At 45.1% G+C, this 22,368-nt stretch overlaps 4 protein-coding genes across 9 annotated transcripts; all 4 read right to left on the bottom strand.

Annotated features, from left to right (window-relative positions):
- Window positions 1–9: 9 nt before the first annotated feature.
- LOC110181137 (putative inorganic phosphate cotransporter) lies at window positions 10–1,896 on the bottom strand. The gene is given in 4 exon segments (XM_086829166.1): window positions 10–274; window positions 276–1,387; window positions 1,443–1,579; window positions 1,875–1,896. Coding segments are annotated over 4 exon segments (1,536 nt in total).
- Window positions 1,897–2,428: 532 nt separating this feature from the next.
- Window positions 2,429–4,698, bottom strand: LOC110190928 (putative inorganic phosphate cotransporter). The gene is made up of 4 exons (XM_020961596.2): window positions 4,646–4,698; window positions 3,944–4,080; window positions 2,809–3,882; window positions 2,429–2,751 (listed from the first exon to the last, which is right to left on the bottom strand). The coding sequence occupies exons 1-4, from the start codon at window positions 4,665–4,667 to the stop codon at window positions 2,515–2,517; spliced, it is 1,470 nt and encodes a 489-aa protein (XP_020817255.2). The 5' UTR covers window positions 4,668–4,698; the 3' UTR covers window positions 2,429–2,514.
- Window positions 4,699–5,468: 770 nt separating this feature from the next.
- On the bottom strand, window positions 5,469–7,600 carry MFS1 (Major Facilitator Superfamily Transporter 1). The gene is made up of 4 exons (XM_020947457.2): window positions 7,564–7,600; window positions 7,126–7,262; window positions 5,972–7,063; window positions 5,469–5,908 (listed from the first exon to the last, which is right to left on the bottom strand). The coding sequence occupies exons 1-4, from the start codon at window positions 7,583–7,585 to the stop codon at window positions 5,648–5,650; spliced, it is 1,512 nt and encodes a 503-aa protein (XP_020803116.1). The 5' UTR covers window positions 7,586–7,600; the 3' UTR covers window positions 5,469–5,647.
- A 656-nt stretch (window positions 7,601–8,256) lies between these two features.
- LOC110180216 (arginine kinase) lies at window positions 8,257–20,942 on the bottom strand. 6 transcript variants are annotated; one of them, XM_086829028.1, is made up of 18 exons: window positions 20,665–20,942; window positions 18,654–18,713; window positions 17,969–18,129; window positions 17,589–17,900; window positions 17,036–17,206; window positions 16,880–16,971; window positions 16,512–16,677; window positions 15,721–16,140; window positions 14,086–14,256; window positions 13,671–13,817; window positions 13,418–13,571; window positions 13,198–13,355; window positions 12,305–12,425; window positions 9,644–9,715; window positions 9,073–9,588; window positions 8,748–9,011; window positions 8,593–8,690; window positions 8,261–8,522 (listed from the first exon to the last, which is right to left on the bottom strand). In XM_086829028.1, exons 1-18 carry the CDS (start codon window positions 20,723–20,725, stop codon window positions 8,340–8,342), a joined length of 3,327 nt encoding a protein of 1,108 aa, XP_086685154.1. In that variant the 5' UTR covers window positions 20,726–20,942; the 3' UTR covers window positions 8,261–8,339. The 6 variants fall into 6 exon arrangements, with proteins under 6 accessions (XP_086685152.1, XP_086685153.1, XP_086685154.1 ...); XM_086829026.1 differs by lacking the exons at window positions 15,721–16,140; window positions 16,512–16,677; window positions 16,880–16,971; ... (3 more) ...; window positions 18,654–18,713; window positions 20,665–20,942 and having other exon boundaries at window positions 8,257–8,522; window positions 14,113–14,472; XM_086829027.1 differs by lacking the exons at window positions 12,305–12,425; window positions 13,198–13,355; window positions 13,418–13,571; ... (8 more) ...; window positions 18,654–18,713; window positions 20,665–20,942 and adding an exon at window positions 11,756–11,931 and having other exon boundaries at window positions 8,257–8,522.
- Window positions 20,943–22,368: the final 1,426 nt, after the last annotated feature.

Raw genomic sequence — 22,368 nt, 5'->3', positions numbered from 1 at the left:
ATGGACTTATTATCTGCTTATGGACTTTAGCTTTGGCTTTTCATTGCCACTTAAAGAAGGGGCTTCTTTGGCTGCCCCAGTGCTTGCTGGTTCGTCGGCCAGTTCGGGTTGCCTTAGCTGGAGGTAGTCCTCCGCATCCCAAGGCTGAATTACAGCAGTTCCAAAGATGACATAGACGACATTTCCCACAAAAAAGACAACTGCTGCGATGATGAAGATGATCTGCCACTCGGTGCGATCAGACTGGAATCAAGAACAATCAAATGGAAAATATATGAAAAAATATATAGATAGAGAATTCACTTTAACTCACATTATCCTTCACAATCCAACCCACAACTAAGGGCGTGGCTATGGGCACGAAGTTGGCTGCTGTATTCACAATGCCCATCAGGATGCTGGCATGATTGGCCGACAGATCTATCGTGTTTAGAACACTGCCAATGGTCTGAGCACTATTCACACCCACGCTGACGGTCATCAGGGCTATTGCATAGTTCTTCTGTTCCTTGTCCAGAAATCCAATGCCAATCAAAGTGGCACAGGGAATCCAGAAGGCTATCGAGTTGTAGGTCTTCCTCAGCACTGTTAGACTAACCAGTTTTTTGTTTAGCAGAACCTCTGCCGTTATCAAGTAAGCATACGACATAATCCACATGGCCAGGAAGGGAAGAGCGGAGAAGAAGGCATTGTTCTTCATGTCCATGTCCAGGACACCATTCATATAGGATGGGATCTCGGCCTGCAGCGTGCTCAGCCCCCAGTTCTCACAGCATCGAGCTGTGAGCAGGGCCAGGAATGGAGCAGACGTCCAAATGGCCTTCCAGGGAATGGGTATAATGGTCTTGTGGTACTTTTCATTGTGCTTTAACGACGACTCTATATATCCAAGTTCTCTTTCCCCAATGAATCGAGATTCTGTAGGATTGTTGGCCGCAAATACGAACCACACGGTGCACCAGAAGAACGCTAGCCCCGCGGATACATACTGGACTCCTGGCCAACCGATGGAGCTCTTGGCAATCATTCCGCTGAGGAACATGGCACTCACGTTGCCACACTCGATGCCCGTGTGGGCGAGAGCACCCAAGCGATTCCTTTCCTTGGGAGGTGACCATCTGGCCAGGTGCTGGTGAATGCAGGGGAACACCACTCCTTGGGCCAGTCCCATTAATACCCGAATGCCACAGTAGGCCTGCCACTCTCCGAAGCCAATGAAGAGAGGCGTCAAAGAGCTGCAGACACCAGATCCGAAAACTCCCCAGAACATGACGCTCTTTACGCCATATCGCTTGCAGAGATAGCCGCCCAGGAACTGGGTGAAGATGTAGCCCCAGAAGAAACTGGAAAGGATGTAAGACTTTTCCGCCTCCGTCCAGCTATATTCCTGTTGGTTTTTTAAACAGTTAATCATATTTTTCAAATATCATCTTATCTCTTACGGGAAAATCCGGATTTGTTGACTCTGCATTGGTCAAGGCCACCACTGACACGCCCACATTCAAGCGTCCGATGAACATGATCGTTATGTTGAGGAAGATCAGGAGGGCCTGGACATGGCGCATGCCCACTGCGGGTCCTAAAAACAGGCACAACAAATGGGAAAACGGTAATTATTATCGCGGGTAGCACTTCCTGCCGGCAAATAACTTGGCCAAATAAATCTGAATGGCTCTTGAGACACCGTTATCGCTGCCATAATTTGAGTGATTTACAACCACTTGATGGGCGTGCGAATGGCCAGAATGGTCTTATCAGGCTGTGGGCAAGGTCTGACTGCAAAAGGGCACAGCCAAAGTGTGTCAAGTTCGTGGGAAACCCTTTTTAAGCACAAAATCCTATCCCAGTCGAAGGACTGTGCCTTATCTTAATACCTTTACTGTTTTCGGCAGTCATCACAGATTCAGCTCAGCCTGCAACCACTCTCTTCCACGGTGGGATTTAAATTGAATTAATGGATTAGCTTAGTTTTCATTTAAATTCAAATCGAATCAATCGATAAGCCGAATTTCGCTTATCAGATACCCTATCAGGTGATAAGGTCAAATGAGGGACGTATTTGAACATTGGGAGAGCACGGAATTGATGAAAATTTTACTAGCTCTCATTCATTAATGAATTTCTTTGATTTGATCTACACCCATATGTCTTCAAGTAATAAACTACTACAAAGAACCAGAATTATAGGAGATAATATTAAACAAATCGATCGATGTTGACAATTTTCCAGTCATTTAAAAATTATTGCCTACTTTTTGGTGGCTGCGTACTGAAAATATTTTACAGAAAAGGAAAAGGAACATCTTTGCTGAACTGGTTAAATCAAATTGTTATTCATTAATAGGGTCGTGAATATACAATCTTACAAATACATATGATACCTTTGATTATTTAATACTATATAGAATTCACATAAATTTATTACTCGTAAATCTTCTACAATGAATATACTATAGACTACTCTGGGAAAGAGTTTTCTTATTATAATTATAATTAAATTACTTTATTTAGCCCTTATAATCTATCCAAGGAATCAGAGGACTCCTTAATTTTTTCACTGTCTCCTAAAGGGGGAACTTCTTGGATCACCTCTTTGTGGGCTACCCCTAATTCTGGTTGCTTTGGCAGAAGATAATCCTCCGCATCCCAAGGCTGACACACAGCCGTTCCAAAGACCAAAAAGACGCAGTTCCCCAGGAAGAAGAGGACAGAGGCTACAATAAACACAATCTGCCACTCAGAGCGATTACTCTGAAAGAACAAGGCATTACAAATTATTTAATAAGAAATTAATCCATCAAAACTCACCTCATCTTCGACGATTAAACCAACCACCAAAGGAGTAACAATGGGTACCACATTGGCAGCCGTATTCACGATGCCCATCAGGATGCTGGCATGGTTCGGCGACAGGTCGATGGTGTTCAAGGAAGTGCCTATGGTGGCACCACTATTCATGCCCACACTAATGGTCATAAGGACAATGGCCACATTCTTCTGATCCTGGTCCACGAATCCTATACCAATCAACGTGGCACAGGGAACCCAAAAGGCTAGCGAGTTGAAGGTCTTCCTCAAGGCTGTCAAACTGAGTTTGTTTCCAGAGAGCAAAAGATCGGCGGTGACCAGGTAAACATAAGACATTATCCACATGGCTAGGAAGGGCAGAGCGGAGAAGAAGGCATTGTCCTTCATATCCATGTCTAGGACACCATTCATGTATGATGGAATCTCTGCCTGCAATGTGCTCAGGCCCCAGGACTCGCAACAACGCGCCACCAGGAGAGCCAGGAATGGAGCGGAGGTCAAAATGGCCTTCCACGGAATGGGTATGATTGTCTTGTGATAGTCGTCATTATGCTGCAGCGAGGATTCTATATAGTTTAACTCTGCCTCGCTTATAAAGCGAGACTCCACTGCATTGTTGGCTGAGAAAATGAACCAGAGGGCACACCAGAAGAAGGCCACTCCCGCGGAGACATACGAGATACCTGGCCAGCCGATGGAACTCTTGGCGATCATTCCGCTCAGGAACATGGCACAGACGTTGCCACACTCGATGCCCGTGTGACTTAGAGCCCCCAAGCGATTCCTCTCCTTCGGAGGAGACCACCTGGCCAAATGCTGATGGATGCACGGAAACAACAGCCCCTGAGCGAAGCCCATCAGCACTCGTACTCCGCAGTAGGCCTGCCATCCGCCAAAACTGATGAACAGAGGCGTTAGGGCACTGAAGACGCCGGAGGAGAAGGATCCACAGAACATGACACTTTTCACGCCATATCGCTTGCAGAGATATCCGCCCAGGAACTGGGTGAAGATATAACCCCAAAAGAAGCTGGACAGGATGTAGGACTTCTGCGAGGTTGTCCAATCATATTCCTGTTTAAAACAAGGGTTTAGAAAATTACAATCGTTCGAAACTCGTACTTAAACATCTTACTGGAAAATTTGGATTCGTAGACTCCGCATTAGTCATGGCCACCACGGACACGCCCACATTAAGGCGTCCAATATACAAGCAGGTGATGTTCAGGAAGATTAGCAGCGTCTGAACATGTCGCATCCCCAGTACGGGACCTGCAATAATTGGGAGGGAATTACTATTATTTTCAGCAGGAAAATCTGAAAAGCACTTGAAACGTAGTGTTATCGCATTTCCAACATTCCAACAGCGGAACGATTTATAACCCCTTCGAGCGTCACATGGATGTGGTACGTGGAATTTATCAGTCAACTGTGGACAGACCCCGAAAAGTAAGTCAAGTTTATGGGCCGAATATCAAAAACAATGGATTAAAGTCCATTATATAAATATGGCAAAGCGTTTTCAGTTACGATTTATTTATAATTTCATTTCACTTCACTTTTTATTTAAGGTTATTATTATTAGCTGCTTTTTTATTACTTTTTTTTGTATTTGTTTAATGGTGTTCATTAGGTTTGTGCACGATTTTGGATATTTTCAATTAAAGATCAATATTTCGATTTTCTTGTCACAGAGTTATTACTTTTAATTTATACAAATCTCTCTTTTAAATGTTTTCACCTAAAGGATAATAATTTATATTATTTTTATCCCGAAGGAAAACCCTTTATTTTCCTTTATTATTGGAATTATAACGTATCCAACTATATTCCTTACCTTTATTTATTTCCGCTGTCATCGTTAAAAGGTGTTGTCCTTTCTTTTTCAAAATTAATCCTACAACGTCCGAGTTTGTCCACAAATTGAACCCAAATGAACTGTGCTAACACCACACCCTAACACGATTTGCAATCATTTGAGCTGATAAGCAACATTTGGCTAATCGGTTAGATTATCCTATAATGATAAGGTTTCAACGCGTGTGTGCTAACACTAAGAGACCATGTCATGGCTTAAGAGAGCCTGGCACGCGATTAGGATCATAAAACTAGAATATCATTGGTTATTCCACGAATAGTTAATCTAATGCGCAAATAAACCCCCTTTTACTGATTATAAATAGTATTATCATGTAATAATATGTATTATGATTCCATAAATAATACCTAATGAATTCTTAAAAACTGACCTAAGTTAACCATAAGAGTTAGGCGATCTTAATTAGAAAGATTAGCTGATATCTCGACAGATGGCGGAGAGCCTCTTGAAACACGCAAAAAGGGAACTCAACTCAAAGTTCACAATCTAATAATAACCCTGGTTATAGAAACATAAATTTTTTTATCCCAACAGAGCTTGTTACAACACCTACTCTTCTAATCGATTTTTTCAATTTGTAGTCTTTCTGGTCTTGGAAACACATGTCAATTTAATTGAAATAACCATCGATCTTAGTTTCAACTGTCACATACGTCAATTCTTCGGTTGTTTACGATCAGTAAGTACACCCACAGACTCTAATAGTAATCAGTGTTTCCTGATAATGCAAGTTGTTTGTAGAACTTTTGCCGAAAGTTAATTCAATGACAAGGTCGCAGTGTAATCAGTTGATATTTCCTATTTTATTTACATCTTAGATTACTCATTGGGAAGACTTTGAACTTACATATTAAATCCTATAACTATTGTAACAAAGACTCTTGTAAAACAAAGAGTCCCGGACCAGCCGTAAGTTAATTTCAATGGTATTTTCGAGTTACAACTTGGGTGATCATTGCACTACAGATGCTCTTCTGTGCGCTCCAAACCGGCTTCACTTTCTTTTCGCTTGGCTTCTTGCAACTCCTCACTTATCCTAGCTTCCAGAGCTTTGGCACCAACTCCTTGCTCTTGAAGATTAAGGGATCGTTGGCTATCTAAAAAGTCGGGTGCATCCCAAGGTTGATTAACCATTTGACCAAAGATCAGGTAGATTATATTTCCCACAAAGAATATAACGGCCGCAATGATGAATACGATTTGCCACTGAGTGCGATCATGCTGCAAGGATTACAAATAATTAAATAAGAATTTAAAATTTAAATAAAAGTACTTTGAACTCACATCATCCTTGACGATAAGTCCCACAAGGAGGGGCGTCAGAATAGGCACCACATTGGCCGCCGTGTTGATAATCCCCATGAGAATGCCCGCATGATTCGGCGACAAGTCAATGGTGTTTATTGTGCTGCCAATCGTAGAGCCCGCATTGATACCCACATTGGCACACATCAGGACCACGGCCAGGGTCTTCTGGTCACTGTCCAGGAAGCTAACACCGACCAGGGCAATTGCAGGCACAAAGAACGCTATCGAATTCACGGTCTTGCGAATGCCAGTGATGGACATGACGCCCCTGGTCAGCAGAATGTCTGCAACGATCAGGTAGACGAAGGCCATCATCCAGGAGGTAAAGTACGGCAGGGCCGAGTAAATGGCGTTGCTCTTCATGTCCATCAACAGAACACCGTTCATGTAGGCAGGCATTTCGGTCTGCAAGGTGGAGTAGCCCCACGACTGGCAGCACCTGGTGATCATAAGAGCCCAGAAAGGAACCGATGTCCAGATGGCCTTCCAAGGTACTGGAATGGGTCCATTGGCCTTCTGCTCTGCCTCCTCCGCTTTCCGGCTGGAATTGATCGAGGTCTCGATGTAGTTCAGTTCCGCTTCGCTGATCATCTTTGATTCCCTTGGTGTATTGGCTCCGAAGATCAGCCAGATGATGCACCAAAAGATGCCCACACCACTGGACACATAGAATATCCCGGGCCAACCGATGCTGGAGGCAGCTAATAATCCGCTGGCAAACATAGCCACTAGGGTGCCGCAATCGATACCCGTGTTGGCCAAGGCGCCCAGCCGATTCCTTTCATTCACCGGACACCAGTTGGCCAGGTGAGCATGGATGCAGGGGAAAAGGAAGCCCTGGAACAGGCCCATTGCCATTCGAATGGCGCAATAAGCTTGCCAGCCGCCCCAGGATACGCACCAAGGCGGCAGAAGGGCCAACAGGGCCGATCCAATGGTGGACACGAACATGGTAATCCTTGCTCCATAGCGCCTGCACAGCCAGCCGCCCAGGAACTGCGTCAGTATGTAACCCCAGAAGAAGCTGGACAGGATGTAGGATCGCTCCATTTCATTCCAATCGTACTCCTGCGGAAAGTAAAAGGATAATTCACTTGATCTTGAGGGTAAATAACCGCCTTGGAACTTACAGGAAAGTTGGGATTGGTGCTCTCGGCATTTGTCATGGCCACAACAGCCACACCAGCATTGAACTTGGCCATGTAATTGACCACAATGGAGGAGAAGAGCAGGAATGCCTGCAGATGCCGCTGCCCAATAATGGGACCTATTGGATCAGAAATATATATCCTGTGAGTACTGAACTAAATTGATTCCCAATTTTTGGAACTTGAACTTGGTTAATTGGATTACCATTACGTTGTTAATTATGTTGCTTCCTCTATATAATTATTTTCATAGTGGAGAAACAACTTAAATCTAATCTCAAGTATACTTATAATCTAATTTAAATCCTGATTCCTTTTGACTTGAATTCTTTACAAATTAGGAATATTCAATAAAAGGATCTACGTCCTTAGAAGTCTAAAAGTACTCTTTTACCTTTTATTTAAGGACCTTTAACTAACCTGTATTCGTTTCCGCTGTCATATTCGCACCACTTGAAAAATCGCACCGCTCGCTTTAGAGATCTGAATGGAACTCAACTCTTAACTGGCAACTAGCTCGCTTTACACCTCGCACTTAACCGTGGAGCTAATCGTACTCCGACCAGACGTCAGGTTTCAAGTGATACCAGCCTAATGGACACCAAATCAGTGCACTTCACAAACACGATATCGATAAGGAAAGGAAAACCAACAATGAAACTAAGCGTCTGTACTTGTAAAGCCGAACCGATAACAATTCTCATGAACGGGCAACCGGACAAGCGGAGAAGTGATAGTGTCAGAGGATTGCGACCGCCTCCTGGCGCTTGTAATCCGGATGCGATAGCGATAGAAAGGGAAAGGCCCCTTCAGACGGCCTTAAATCTTTTGAGGACGTCACCGATGCTCCCCATGGCGGCTATTGTCCATCAAAGTCATGCTAATCAGCGCCAGGGGCTTAAGGTGCTTAATCTTATCGCTGGCCCAGAACTTGCGCCGGAACCCCCACTTTGACTCCCATTCCCTTTCACCAGACTGCCAGAACCAGACCGAAAACCAGAACCTTTCGAGAGTCAATGTGTGTGAAGTCACTCCACTGATAGCGAAAGTGGTCGAATCAATCAGGGCGCCAGGCACGAGCGGCTTATCGGCATTAGCTTTCTCTCTCCCAACCTCTCTATATACTTGTACTTTATTGGACTATATAACGACTTAGAGTTCTCTAGACTTAACATATATTTGCTTCACTGTGTGCCTCAGCGGCTCTCCTCCTCCTCCTCCTGCAGACGCAGTATATCCGCCTTATTGATAAAGTAATAGCTTGGCTGTCTTCCCTTTAGATCCTTGGCCGTGCGCTTGGCTCCATTCTGAATTAGAATCCGGCTAACGCTCTCCAAAGCATTGGTGCCCATGGCATAGTGCAGGACTGTGCGCTCCAGCTGGCGGGGATTTGATGGATAAGCTGGATTAGGAGGCCCCAGAGGTATCAGTGATAATCCAATTACTTACATTATCGGTGATCTTCAACGTTTCGGGGCAGATCTTCACCAGATGCTGCACCATTTCCTCGGACTCCTTGAGCACCGCTATGTGCAGGGCGGTTCGACCTGAAAGAGAAGGTTAGCTATCATCAGAGAAAGCTCTTATAAAAAATATATTCCTACCATAGTAGTTCTTGGTCTTGATTAACCACTTGGCATTGGCAACAGCTGTCAGTTCCATCACACGCTCCATATTGTTGTCCCTGATCATCTGATGCAGTTCCTCGCGGGTCTCCTCCAAGCCTCGTAGCTTGCCCAGGAACTCGGAGAGGGCGTCGTTCTGTCGGGATTGAACCACATCGATAATGGACTGACCACTTTCGTCCTCCACGTCCAGGATGTGATCGTAGCCTTGGAGGGCGAGTTGCTCAAAGGGTTCCACGTCGCCTGGGGATGTAAGAAAACAATAGAAAGTAAGCCATAGAAGGATATAGGTAGTTAAGCTTACCAATAACGGCCTGAGCTAGAATATAGCGATCGATCTCTGCCGCATTGTTGGGCTGATTGGCCTGCAGCGAGACATCCCTTGCTGTTCGATATAGCTCATCTCGGTAGGTGATATCAATGCCCGACTCCTCGATGAGTGTGTAAAGAGCTCCCCGTCGATGGGATCTGGCGCAGGCAAAGTGCAGCATGCTCTGGCCATGTTCATCGCGCTCCTCCAAGTGCTGCACCGCCAAGGCGCCCTCGGCATCCTCCTCCTCCACCATGGAGCGAGCGTCCAGCTCGATGAGGTCTGCATTGGTTGGACCAGGACCATTTCTAGTGGTTTTCGATTTGGCCATAGCCAGGGTGGAGGTGGAGTTCGTGCTGGCCTTGCTGCTTCCCGAGTGAACCTGGACCTCGGTCATTGGTTTGCGCTCACCCATGAAGTGCTGGAGGTAGTTGGTCAAATAGGCCACCGGATCACGGGGTCGCTTGTTGGCTATTTCGGTAAGGGCCTTGATCAGAGGATCAGCGAGAGCTAAAGGAAATTAAAGATTAGTTTTAAAAGTGATTTGTACTCAAAAGATACTCACAATCAGCCAGATATTTGCCCTGCTCCGTCTTGAAGATGGGATTGGCCTGAAAGCTTACCGGCTGCGCCTGACCTGCGAGGAAGACAAGCTGAATTAGTCACTCCAGAAGGCGAGGATTATTTTGAGGCACACTCAATGGGTCGAGTCCCAAAAATCTATGTACACAAAGCGAGAGGAGAAGCGTTTCCTTGAGAGGGAGAAGGAAGGGGCCGGGGTAAGGAAGGAGTAAACAAACGAAGATGAGGATGCCGATGCCGGTGGAACTCAAGAGACTTGGCAAATCATATTGAAATCGTGACGAGATCACAGTCCTGGGGACAAGACACTCATACGGACACGGTTACGGATACGGATACGACTAGATAGGTGTAACTCAAAGCGGCACTTACGATTGCGGATTGAGTTTAAGCGCAGCATGAGCGGAGGAGAATTGGGATGAGAACACGAGTTTAGTTTAGATATATAAAATTGGGACTTAGGGTTTAGGGCTGAGGTTGTTGATTTCATATATACAGGAATTTCGCTCTAGGGCCCTGCTCTTAGTTGCGGTCCACGATGCTGTTCTTCTTGCGCCTGAAGATCTTCACCAGCATGGTGGCAATGTGCTTGGAGTTGGTCAGTGACATGTCCTTTTCCAGCGACAGGATGTTCGTGACTGCCGTGCAGTAGTCCTGGAACAGCACGTACTCCACCACGCCCATGCTTTGCATATTTACAAGGCGCACGGTGAGCTTCGAGAGACGATTGGTCACCATACTCAATCCCCGGACGGAGCACAGGTGCCTTAGGTTATCCATCTCCTTCATAAGATTTGGCAGCTTCACGATGGCGGTCATCTTGAGGCCAGTGCCCAAGTAGCTGGGCCTCGACTGCAGATATCCCAGCAGGTAGCTCTCCTTGAAGTGCAGCTGCGTCTCCAGGTAGCTTATGGCACGGCCCACTCTCGTGTAGGCAGCGCCCATATCCGCTGGATCTTTGCTGCTTGTGGTGGAGATCACCCGCAAGTGCTCCTGGCAATTCAGCCACACGGCCAAGTTGTGGGCCGAATTAACAAACACTCCCCGGCCATAGGGCCACAGGGCTCCATTGAAAGCCGTGGACTCGGCAGCCTGCACCAGATCCTTGGTGTCCAGCAGAGGTATCATTAGACCCAGGCTGCTCAGCATCATGGCCACCTCCGAGTCAGCCTCAAGGAGCTCAGTCAGGGTGTAGTAGTTTCCCGAGTCAGTTTCTCCTATGGCATCCGCAAAGTTCGTCGTAAATATCTTGCCCATCATCAGGCGTTCCGCCTGCTCTAGCTGGCCAATTGTGAGGTTCAATGGCAGCTCCAGTTGATCCAAGTTCCTTGAGGCCTCCACCAGACAGCGGGTGACCAGCAGGGACTCGTCGTCAAACACAAAAGCCGCCGTATTTAGTCTTTCGCCATTGTCCATGGGGAAGTAAGCCAATCGGGGTTGGGGCTTAAAATCAGCATCGATGCTTAGGCAATGCATGTCCTTTAGCAGCGGCACCAAGAACTCCTGGAACACCACAAACACATCGAAATCTGGTGCAATAATTCCGCAGTTAATATCCTCCTCCAAATGGCGTGCCTTCGACGTCTTCCGCATGGCGGGCCACAGGACATCGAAGAGATTGTGATCGAGTCGTGTCTGACGACGCTTTATCTTCTCATAGACCCCGCGCTTGAGGAAGCGGCTCAGGTAGCTGGTCACCGATAGCTGCAGCGAGGAGGCACTCAGCGGTTTCCGGTGCGCCAGAGCCGAGGCCGTGGTGCCACTCAGCAGCTTGCCCGACTCCGAAATGACGCTGTAGCAACGCTCCAAGGTCCTGGATATCTCGCCATCCTGCAGCTCCCGTCGAGCACTGTGCAGGTCGTCGGGAACTGCATTCCGTAGCAGCATTTGGTTGGCAATTTTCGATTTGGATTATCAGTTTATGCACACAAACACACAACAGGCGCAGACCACCAAAGCGTTGACAAGAACACAGATACAAAACACCGACCCCAAATGACATAGAAACGGATGAGAGGATTCAAGGATGTCTGGTGCTGCTGGTGCTCAAGAAAAAAGGCGCAGGTGCTTGGCCGGATATGTGCAGCTTACGTACCGAATATGTCATCGATATTGCTAATGATTTCATTGAAAAATTCATTGCGATTTCCCTCCATTTCTTCTTCTGTTTTTGTTTTTATTTTTATCACGTATACGCAGTGCTGGACTCGAAGCAACCGTATCACGTATACGCCGAGTAGGACGTGTGCTGCACGGTGCGACCGAAAATCGATGACTGACTGAGTTCAACTAGCCCTCGGCGAAACAGAGCGGAGTTTTTCTAGCCCTAGAGCCACCGAGCTCCCTCCCGGGCCACAACCCTACCTCCCCCCCTCCCTGCCGGATGTGTTTGACTTGGCAAACAAATGTACTTAATTATTTCGGTTTACCTTCGCCACGCGTGTGTGTGGGTTCGTCGGCGTCGTGTGTGGTGGCCAGCGAAAGCAAGTGTGAAAACAAAAACGCCACTAAAGCTTGGATCGGGTGTCCCGAATGAAGGGCTTGGATGGGTGACCAATGGAGGGATGATTGGTTGAATGAATGGATTGATGGATGGGCGAAGCGGTCAAGCTGGAACAGCTGCAGGTGGCCTCACGCCCCTTACCCTGGTCGTTGAGCAACTGGTTCTCCAGTTCCTCGGCCCCGAAAATGTTGAGCAGCTCGGTGTAGTTGAGTATGTTTTTCGCCTTGTCCCTGTCCAGGTAAAACTCGGCCGAGTGGCCCAGCTGCGTGTGTTTGGTTATTGAATTTTAAATATCTTGTTATTTTTATTCATTTTCTGTCTAATCACATATTTATGGCCTATCGATTCCCATCAGCCACAGCAATAGACATTTGAAAGTCAAGACTGCTGGCAGTGGCTAGCAGAGCCTTGGCCCATATTGAAAGGCGGGTTTGGGTTTTAGTAAGTAATTTAAAAACAATTTTCGTTTGTCATTTAAAATGCTGAAACAGCTGGCTAATTTCTCAAAACTACTAGAAGTACGAGAAGCTTCTATTCATGAGTGAATGCCTTCTTTTTTAATAAGGAAATGCCATTATTCTTGCTCTATTATATACCTTAAATTGGGAAATTTAGAGAATGAATAATTGGAGGCACTCAGAGAAAAACTAGATGTAACAAAAATATATAATAAAGAAAGGAAAAGAGGAACTTAAAATGTTCAATCGCAAAATACACCTTTAAATATAATTTTATATATTTTTTTGTTTTACTTTATAACATAAAGTAAATAAATAAATATATTTGATTTAAAATGTTCAATCGCAACATAAACCTTTGAATACAATTTTATATATTTTTTTTGTTTTACTTTATAACATAAAGTAAATAAATAAATACTTTTGATTTTACATGTTATATATAATATGGTGAACCTACTTTAGTAGCATTATCCTTTAACGCAGGAAGCTTCAGACATTCTATAATAACTTTAAATTCCTCAATCTGTTATTTTTTTACCTGCTGGTAATTGCGTGTCCTGACACTCCACTTACCTTGTCCAACGATTTGGGATTGGCACCCAACTGCAGAAGCATGTTGTAAAAGTGACCATTGTCCTTAATTGTGGCTGCGTAATGAAGCGGCGTGCGCCCGTCATTATCCGTAATCGTCATGGTCTCCGGGAAACGGGAGGCCAAGTACCGAACGATGTCTGCGAAAGGGCAATCATATATATAAATATAGAAATCCAGAACTGGCGATGGCAACACCTACCCGTGTGGCCAAAGAGCACGGCCACGTGCAGGGCCGTGGAGCCGTTGGGCGATATGTCGTCCTTTGCAATGGCAAACTTCCGGCGATCCAGAGCCTGCTGCAGTGCCAGCAGGCCGCCGTCACGTGCCGCGTCGTGCACGCGATGGATTTTCTCCTGTCGAACGGGAAATGTATATATGATGCATGCCATAATTAGTGGGCCAGAAAGTGGCTCTACCTTCCCAACTTCCTTCCTGGCTTGTGGTTCACTCACCATATAGCTGGGCACGTTGTTGAGAAAGGCCTGTATTTCCGGCTCCGGCGACTTCAGGCCCATCAGGCGTCCCCCGTCGCCATTCAGCACGATCTCGGCCAGCTGCTCCAGGTCGCCGGACTCGACGATACGCTGGATGCGCGTATCCTGCGAATGATATGGAAACAACATCTCAGATGAGGTGACAAGATGTGGACACACCCAGACGTGACTTTTGAGTGCATCATTAAAAGCATTAAGGGTGAGATCCTTGGGGTTTTGTTAATTATCATCATAAAACTCGATGGTCTGCATTAATGAGTGAGTCAAGTCAGGTGCGAAAATCAAAATCAAGCCAGGTGAGCCAGCAACAGAGAGATAGAAAGAGAGAGAGACAGGGTGATGTGACAGATAGAAAAGGGATAGCATTGTATACTTCATCAATTGCAGTTTGAGACTGAACTGTATAATCCTCGGGTGCTCCCTGCACGAAACCCTCGATGGCCATGGCTGATGTCAGGGACTCACTACCGTCCTCCTCCGGCGGCTCAGCTGCTCCTCCCTCCGCCAGCGGCTTGCCCTCCTTGCTGTCCGAAGCTATTACATCCTGTATGGATTTATTGCAACGCTTAACAATTATGACTTTAATGATGAGACAGTGCGCCAGACACATGGCTACAAGGTGCAGAGTCACATACATAGATACATGAAATAGGATAACAGATTACTTTTTACAAGAGGACTAATTCTGGTGCAGCTACAGGTGACAATGCCAGCTCTGCTGTTACAGGATACTCGACAAATTAAACACTTAATTTAATGGGAAAATAGCCATACATTTACTTTAATTGTTAGGTCTACCAAGGACTCTAGGCAATTAACTTGTTTGATGGCCCACGTGGCGTGTAAGCGATATTACGCATACGCCTGCCTTCATTGAAAATAGTTGGTGCAACTGCCATAAAAATGAACACCGCCCACCAGGCACTGCACTTGATTATCCCTAACAAATCGCTCTAGGGACTGCAGCGCACTTCGCCTACTTAGTATATATTTAGATATATGGAACTGTAGTATATATCAAATATCACATATCTAATGCCTGCAACTGTTTTCTGACGTTTGCATGTTCAGTTCCCATTCGCATCCACCGACAACTGGATGCCGCCACTGACAGTTGAGGACCGAGCTCCGAACCCGACTCGACCTCAGGCTCCGTTTGCCGTTGCCGTTTCCGTCGCCGTCGCTGTCTCTGTCCCAGTTGGAAATGTCAGAGACCAGAAGGGAAAGTGAAAATACATGCCGGTCGGAGTGCATTATTATAAAGCCTATCTGCGGGTAAACAGCTGCTGATTTTAGCCAATCGATAAGCACAAATTGGGGGCAGACACTGGCATTGGTTCGATCTAAGGCAACAATAATAATAACGCAAACACACACACACACAGAGAGAACTGAAACTGAAAGGGAAAAGGATACGGATGCGGATACGGAAACGGATACGGATATGGATAAGAAAACACACGGATTCCGGGGTGCAATAGAATGAACAAAAAAACGATAAGGCAGAGAGATAGACACAAGTTGCACAGGTTTTGCATTCCATTATTTAATTGGTTACTATAATTGCTACGGCTATATAGATATTGTTAGAGAGCAGAACATGTAACACACTTGCTTTACAAATTATAAATCTATATATATGTATATACGTAGGATTTTGATAGTTCGCTATCTAAGCGGACTTTTTGCTTGAAGTTGAAGTTGATTACTAAAGTTTCGTTGCGGCTGAAGTAAGTTGCTCTTTGCTGTGGCTCTTGCAGTGTTTAAACAAATTGATATGAATGGAATTTTCGGGTGCCTGCGGCTGCAGTTGATTGAAATTGAGATATATATAAATATATATATAGGATTTGCGTTTGATTTTGAAGGTTTTTTCATTAAATTAGTTTCTCATGTTACAGGTTCACATTGACGAGGAAATAAAATGGTATTGAGCGTACGGCACATACAAAACGTGAACAAACTACAAAACACGGCTCGAGGACACTTAGAGCACGCCCATCTGTACCTCATCATCGTCATCGTTCTCGTTCTCGTGCTCATCGTTATCGATTTCATTCTCTTTATCGTCCTCGTTACGGATCTCCACATCATTGCTTTCGATAGCCCCATCCCCTGGTTCCTCGGGTTCCTCCTCCTCCTGACCCTCTGCGGGCTTCTTCTGAGCAGCCTGTTCTAGCTCCTCTTCCGGTTCCAGTTCCACTTCAGTCTTTTTGTTTCCTTCTAGCTCACTCTCTGTAGCCGACTCTTCGGGTTGCTCTATGTCCTCAATGCCCTCGGTCGCCGCTGGCAACTCATCCTCCTCAGCTTGAGACTCCTCCTTCTCCTCTTCGGATTCGTTATTGTTGCCATTCTCCAGGATCGCTGCATCTCCGCCTCCATTCTCATCGCCTTCGCCTTCGTCTCCGCTTATAGCTCTTGCAATATTCTGTAAAAGTAAACAATTGTCGACTGATTGCTTTTCAAAAGTGTTTCAACAGTTTCTTTCTACGTTCCTTCGATCTCAGCCTATATACAGCAGGGTATAGAAGGGATTTCTTAACAAAAAGCGCACAGTGCCGAGCGAGAGACAGAGAGATGGGGGGAAAAGCTGGAGCCGACAATGGCTTACTTTCACAGAGTCTCCAAACCACCGAAAAAGCAATTTCATTATTTAATTAATTCGTTAATTTATGCAAAACACTGAAAGCCTCCTACAGAAGGGTGCAAGCAAAAGCCAAAGCTAAACCATCGAAAGCAAATAAGAATGTTTTTGGGGGAGAGGGTAGGGTAGTAAAGCAACAAGGCAGCAGGACTTACCTCGGCCTCGCTGCTGTCATCATTATCGTGATCGCCATTGCCGTTACCATTGATTGTGTTGAAGGTGCCCGGCGTTTCCGGTCGCCGCTGCAATGGCGATGCAATGGCCTCAACTTCCGGCTCCGCATCCGCCTTGGACAGATCGTCATCCTCATTGGCACTCGTACTGCGATTTCAAAATGCAAAAGATTCTCTCTCAAAAAGCCATGCCACCCAAAAAGAACAAAAAAAACCAAACACCACCAAAAAATACACACAACTCAAAAAAGAGGCAGAAGCGCAGGCGGCAGCCAAACTTAAGCCAAGTCTCGGGTCTAAGACCCATGAAGCTTCTCCCTAGGATCCTAGAAGCACCCCCACCAACTTACCCATCGTTGGTGTCCAGCTCCGAGGCGTTCTCAAGGCTGTCGTCCAGAGACTTTCGACCATTTCCTACCGGCGCCATCTTCATGTCCAATTTCTAGGGGTATATACAGAGCAGCAATTAAGGTGGAGGGAATCCCCAAACCCAACCGCATAGTCACCTTGGAACTGGAATCGCCACCCGCGATACTGTCACCACCAGTCTCATCACTCAGGGCCTCCCAATCGGTGACGCTGTCGGGGGAGACACGCGGCGCATCCGGCACATAAACCAGGAAGGCTCGCTCGATTTCGTGCGGTTTGTGGCGATAGTACGAAGGTGTCTTCATTTTCTGAAATTGCCGCAATGAATCATTTTAATTGCTGCCCAAGTACACTCACTCGCTCCCCCATCGATTTTTAGGTAAGAGAAGCTACCGAAAACTCTTTCTAATAGAGTAAAGTAAGAGATATTCCTTAGGTTCCTAAACAAAAAGGACTAATAGTAGCCCTTTGGGCAAGGAGGTTATTTGTTATGTGTAAATATGTATTTAGAGGTCAGCTAACTATACCTTAATAATAGATGTGGTATATTATTACTTGCACTAACATATGCCTGCCAAGAAACTGGTCAAGGCTTCTGAGCTTGACAAAGGTCGGTTATAAATGATACAAGAACAAGGAAGCGCAAAGAGATACTCAAACCCAAAAGTTTCCTGAAGACTCCCTACTCACATAGTCGACGGCCTCCTCATCGCAGCCCGCTTGGGTGAGCAGGGTGTAGCATCGCATGTTGTTCTTGGCACTGGCGGCCCAGTGGAGCGGCGTCTTGCCCGTGATGTCCGTCTCGTGGGCACCCTCCGGCCAAATGCCCACCAGATACTCTAGGATCTTGGTGTGCCCGAGGCCAGCGGCCTTGTGAATCACATTGAGACCGTTGCCATCCTTGCAGGTGACCAAGGCACTAGGTACCGGTGGCTCCAAATGTGACTGCACATTCTCCAGATTGTTATCTATGACAGCCTGGTGCAGATCCTTGATGGCATTCTATGAGTGGGTGGGGGGAAAATGAAACTTCCTTCTGCTGGGCAAAGGGAAAAGGGGTTTCTCCTTACCATGACATGGGGAACGGCGGCCAGGAAGCGCTTCACCCGCCCATTGTTGCTGGCCTGTTGGCTGAGCCGATTCCCTTGGCCCGCCCACAAAATGCGAGTGAGCTTGCCGATGTCCTTCTCGTGCATCCAGATCCGAATGGTGGATAGCTTCACCGAGAAATCTATTAGCCGACAAAATGGGAAATTGAAAATGTGCAAATTAATTTCGAGCCAGCCCCACCCCTGATCCCAGACCCGATTCCCAGTTCGGATTTCAATCCCCTAAACTTATTGCGATTTCCATTTCATTCGCGCCCTCGTTCGTGTTTGCATGCAATTTGCCGAAAAAAAGGAAAGTGAAGCCAAGAAGCCCCAAGAAGCACAAGAACTGAAAACTAAATTAAAACGAAAATAAAATGCAATGAATGTTCAAGTTCTGTGACTCCGGGCCCTTTCGCTTAAAGTGGCATTAGTGGAAACTTGAGACAATTTCCGCCGGCGAAACTTTTTTCGCCAACTTGAAATGCTTCAAGGTCGTCGACGGTGCTAAACTTGTATCCACAGAAGGCTAAAAAGTTACCTTAGATCGCCGCCCACTACTGAATCATTTAGTGCAGCATTTGGGAAAGGAACAGCTGGAGCTCCCCAGGTTGGAGGAGGAACTGCAGCAAAGATGCCGCCCCATTCAGAATTTTGTAATACGCACCTTCATTATCACGGCGTTTGCGTCCATTTTGTCCGCCTGCCTGTCCATTCATCGGCATGACTGCAATATAACCAGATTTACAGAAATTATATATATAGACTATAGAAATATATATGAAGTTGTGACTATAGATTTGATTTTAGAGAGAGCTAGTAAATACATCGCCTGCTTGGAGCTACCTCACTTTCCTTGATTGCTTTGCTCTGTCACAATTTCGTTTCCTAATGCCAGTTATTCTTGCGTCTGGCCAGCTTGAGCCGCGTTGGCAAACTAATTCTTGGCCAAGTCGAAATCGAAAGGTGTTGAATTCGGGTCTGTGTTGTGGTCAGAAGCAGCGGCAAAGGAGAGCGACCGAGGGCAGAAGGAATAATTGCGTCCTGTTCGCGGTCTTCCAACTTCTGACATGAATAAATAACCCTTAGCAGTGTGGGTGTGTGTTATATAAAGCCGAAAGTCAACGTTTTCATTAGAGTTCCTAGCCAAAACAAATATGTGGAAATGGAATTTTCATTTGGCTGATTTCGAACTTGATTAGCATTCCATGGGGAAGCATTTTTTAGCCATTTTTATAGCACTCTTTTAGGTTTTGCGATTGACACTTATAAACATTTTACTGCACTTTAGGTTATTTTTATTTGAGAAATAGGTATGATAATTAATAAAGGGTACTTCTTTGGGGAAGAGTAGTATAAAATGCTTAAACCAATATAGAAATTAAGATTATGTTAAAGAATTATGAATAAGTATTATTAGGTATATTATGCTTAAGCAGGAAATGAAGCTTACTTCGGAAAAACGTAGTTTTCAGTTTGCAATTGGCCAAAAGGCCGACTATGAAATCTATCATAATTAAGGAAAAAAATACATTAATTTTAAGGTTTTAAGTTAAATTAATCTGCATAATCAATTTAAAAATTTAAAATATTACAATTTTTATAAATTTTTGAACATATTTTTTTCAGCTGTGTCTAGATTGATTTAGTTTTTGATGCTGATCAAAAATATATATGATTTATTGCGTTGGAAATGATTCCTTTAGTGCGCTAAATGCTTTTGACTAAAATTATAATACCCGAAATTTATACTGACCTATTATTAAGTCGTTATTTAGTAGATTTTATTATACACTTGCACTAAAGCATATTATATAATAAATATGTTAGGCCTTACGTATTTTTTACTAGAAACTTATTCTTTCTAAGAAATATATTCCATCTTATACAGAAAAACTTTTCTTCTTAAATTCTTCTTAATTATTAAAATATATTTCAGGTTTCTCCATTAAATACTCCAACTTTGGTAAAGAAATTATCGCTTATTGTAAAACTTCCGCCACAGAAAATTCCTTTGGATATATATAAATATGTAACAAGAATTTCCATTCCCATTCCCAGCATACTGGCAAGTTTCGCCACAATACTCCAGGTGGGGTATATCACCTCAACTTCTCCTCGGGAAATTCCCCTCTGACATATGGAAATAGTTCCCATTTACACTTTTTTCTGAGACCTTTTGACACCCACACCTACCTTATGTGTCAAGGTCTTCACAAAAGCTATTCTTGGGTCTCACACCTTGAGGAATTTGTGGTGGCAGGACCTACTTAGTGGCCGCCGCAGGACGAAAGCCGTTGAGGTAGTGACATGTAAATTAGGTGGCCGAGGTGAATCATTAAATTTCCATTCCATTCCATGCCACACACTCAGACTCACACACGACGATTTGAGTGGCAATAAAAAGCGCTCGAAATTGCCACGGAAATGGCGCATTAGTGTTTGCCACTTAATGTGGCAATCGCACCACAACTCCCGGGATCGGAGCTCCCCTCACATTGTAACTTGTTGAGCTGACACCCTTAACGGCACGCAATATGCAAATTTTGGCCAACGAAATAAAAAAATTTAAGGAGAGCCCACAGCTACATATTTCCCTTGGCGTGTTGTCACCACAATTTCCCTCAATTAGGATGAATGAATATATGAATATGTATGCATATAGAAAGAACACTCACCTTTTGGCGGCGATGAATGGTAGTAGAGTCCCTGGAACCTTCTTCGACGTTTCGGCGGCATCTCTATTCCTGTTATTTACTCCTTGAAATTCCTTTATGGTTTTTCGGGGAAACTTTTAGAGTCCGCGGCTCTGCACATCGCCCCAGTCGCGATCCATAAGGCTAGCTTTGTTCACTTGGCACTGGAAAATCCTTTCTGAATGGGAACCACGTTTATGAAAATTTCAAAAGCTGAAGCGCTGGGCTCAACCGTTGTCCTGGCAAGTTCAACGACGTCTGAACTGACTGACAACTGCACCAGGTCAGCTGCTCAACTGGTCAATTTCTCAACTGGTCAACTGGTCAGGTCCTTGCGTGTGTGCATACTCAATGGGAAATGCGGGAAATCGGCTCGCGGGTAACGGTTGGGGAAAACCATAGGAAAAATGGAACAACAAAAAATAGAACCCGGCTTGGGGGCGTTCCGAGAGTCACCGCTGCTTGGCCTCACACATGTGATTTTTATGTTTTATTTATTTATTTTACAATTGGCCACGACATCTAATGCACTCGGCTTGTTTCTGGTGGACAGAACATGGCCTGCTTGCAGGACAGGTGCCCAAAAACTAGGAAAAACTAGTGGAAAAGCGAGCAGAATCGCGTTGAAAACAAACCAATTAGCTGTGAATCGATTTTTCGACTTCGAAATGGGCATTTTATCGAATTGGGGGCAGGGAAGAGTATGGAAATTTGTATGAAGGAACAGGTCAAAGGGTCCTGCCCCAAGGTCCTGACGGTACAAAGACAGCACGTGCTTCCCGATGGATGAGTAATGGCTTGACCCCCGTCGTACGCACTTGCGTGTGGTCAAAATTTAAAGACCAACTTGACACAGTTTCCCCAGGGAGCTGCGTGAGTGACTCCCAAGGTTTTTTCGCAACTCCTGCCGTCCCCCCAAAATTAGGACTCGAGTTGACCTAAATTTTAATTGTACCCGAAGGAGGCATAAAAATGTCAGTGCCACTTAGTCTGAGGTTAAAAGTGGTCAGGTTTTTTTTTTACATATTTGTCTCCAATTAGGCAACTTAGAAACGATTTATGAATTATTCATATGCTTTGGGGCTTTGCCATTTTCCACTTAGTGCACCCTTTGGGTGCAGGTGCATTGAACTTGACAGGACGTGACCGGAAGGATATGTCTTGACCCTGCTGTTTGTTAGAACTCTACACTCCACACTTGAGTCACAAATCACAGCCTTGCTTGCATACACTTCACTACTTTGCCGACGTTTCCGACTTTCCGATTTGCCGTCGCTTTCCGCTTTCAGCTTTTCCTTTTTTGCTCCGTTATATCCGTTTTTTTTCGGGACTTTGTTGTTCGTTTCGTTTCGATTTGCACGACGCGCGCTTTCCTTGCAGACTGTGGCATATTCAGCGTTTTGTAGGTGTTTTATCTAATTTTTTCCTTCACGCACACCAACGGCCCAGGACCTCTGTGTTTGTGGGCGAATGTTTGGGCGATTGCTGTTACCCTTTTTTCGGTATCGAGTATTGGTAATTGCTGCCATCGCTTGCATGCGAACGCCAAAAAAAAAATAAAGGAAGGAAAACCCACACAGAAATATTAGTAATGGGCGCAGGACCACCACGAGTGTGTAGCCAATGTTGAAAAATAAATGTGAGGAGTTTCTCTTACCAGTCAAGGAATTTTCAATTTTACTATCA

This window comes from Drosophila serrata, unplaced genomic scaffold, assembly GCF_035046125.1.
Source record: "Drosophila serrata isolate PLE 108 unplaced genomic scaffold, ASM3504612v1 contig_184, whole genome shotgun sequence".
NCBI lineage: Eukaryota > Metazoa > Arthropoda > Insecta > Diptera > Drosophilidae > Drosophila > Drosophila serrata.
Note: the sequence above shows the minus strand (reverse complement) of the source record. Positions and strands in the feature narration are given on the sequence as shown.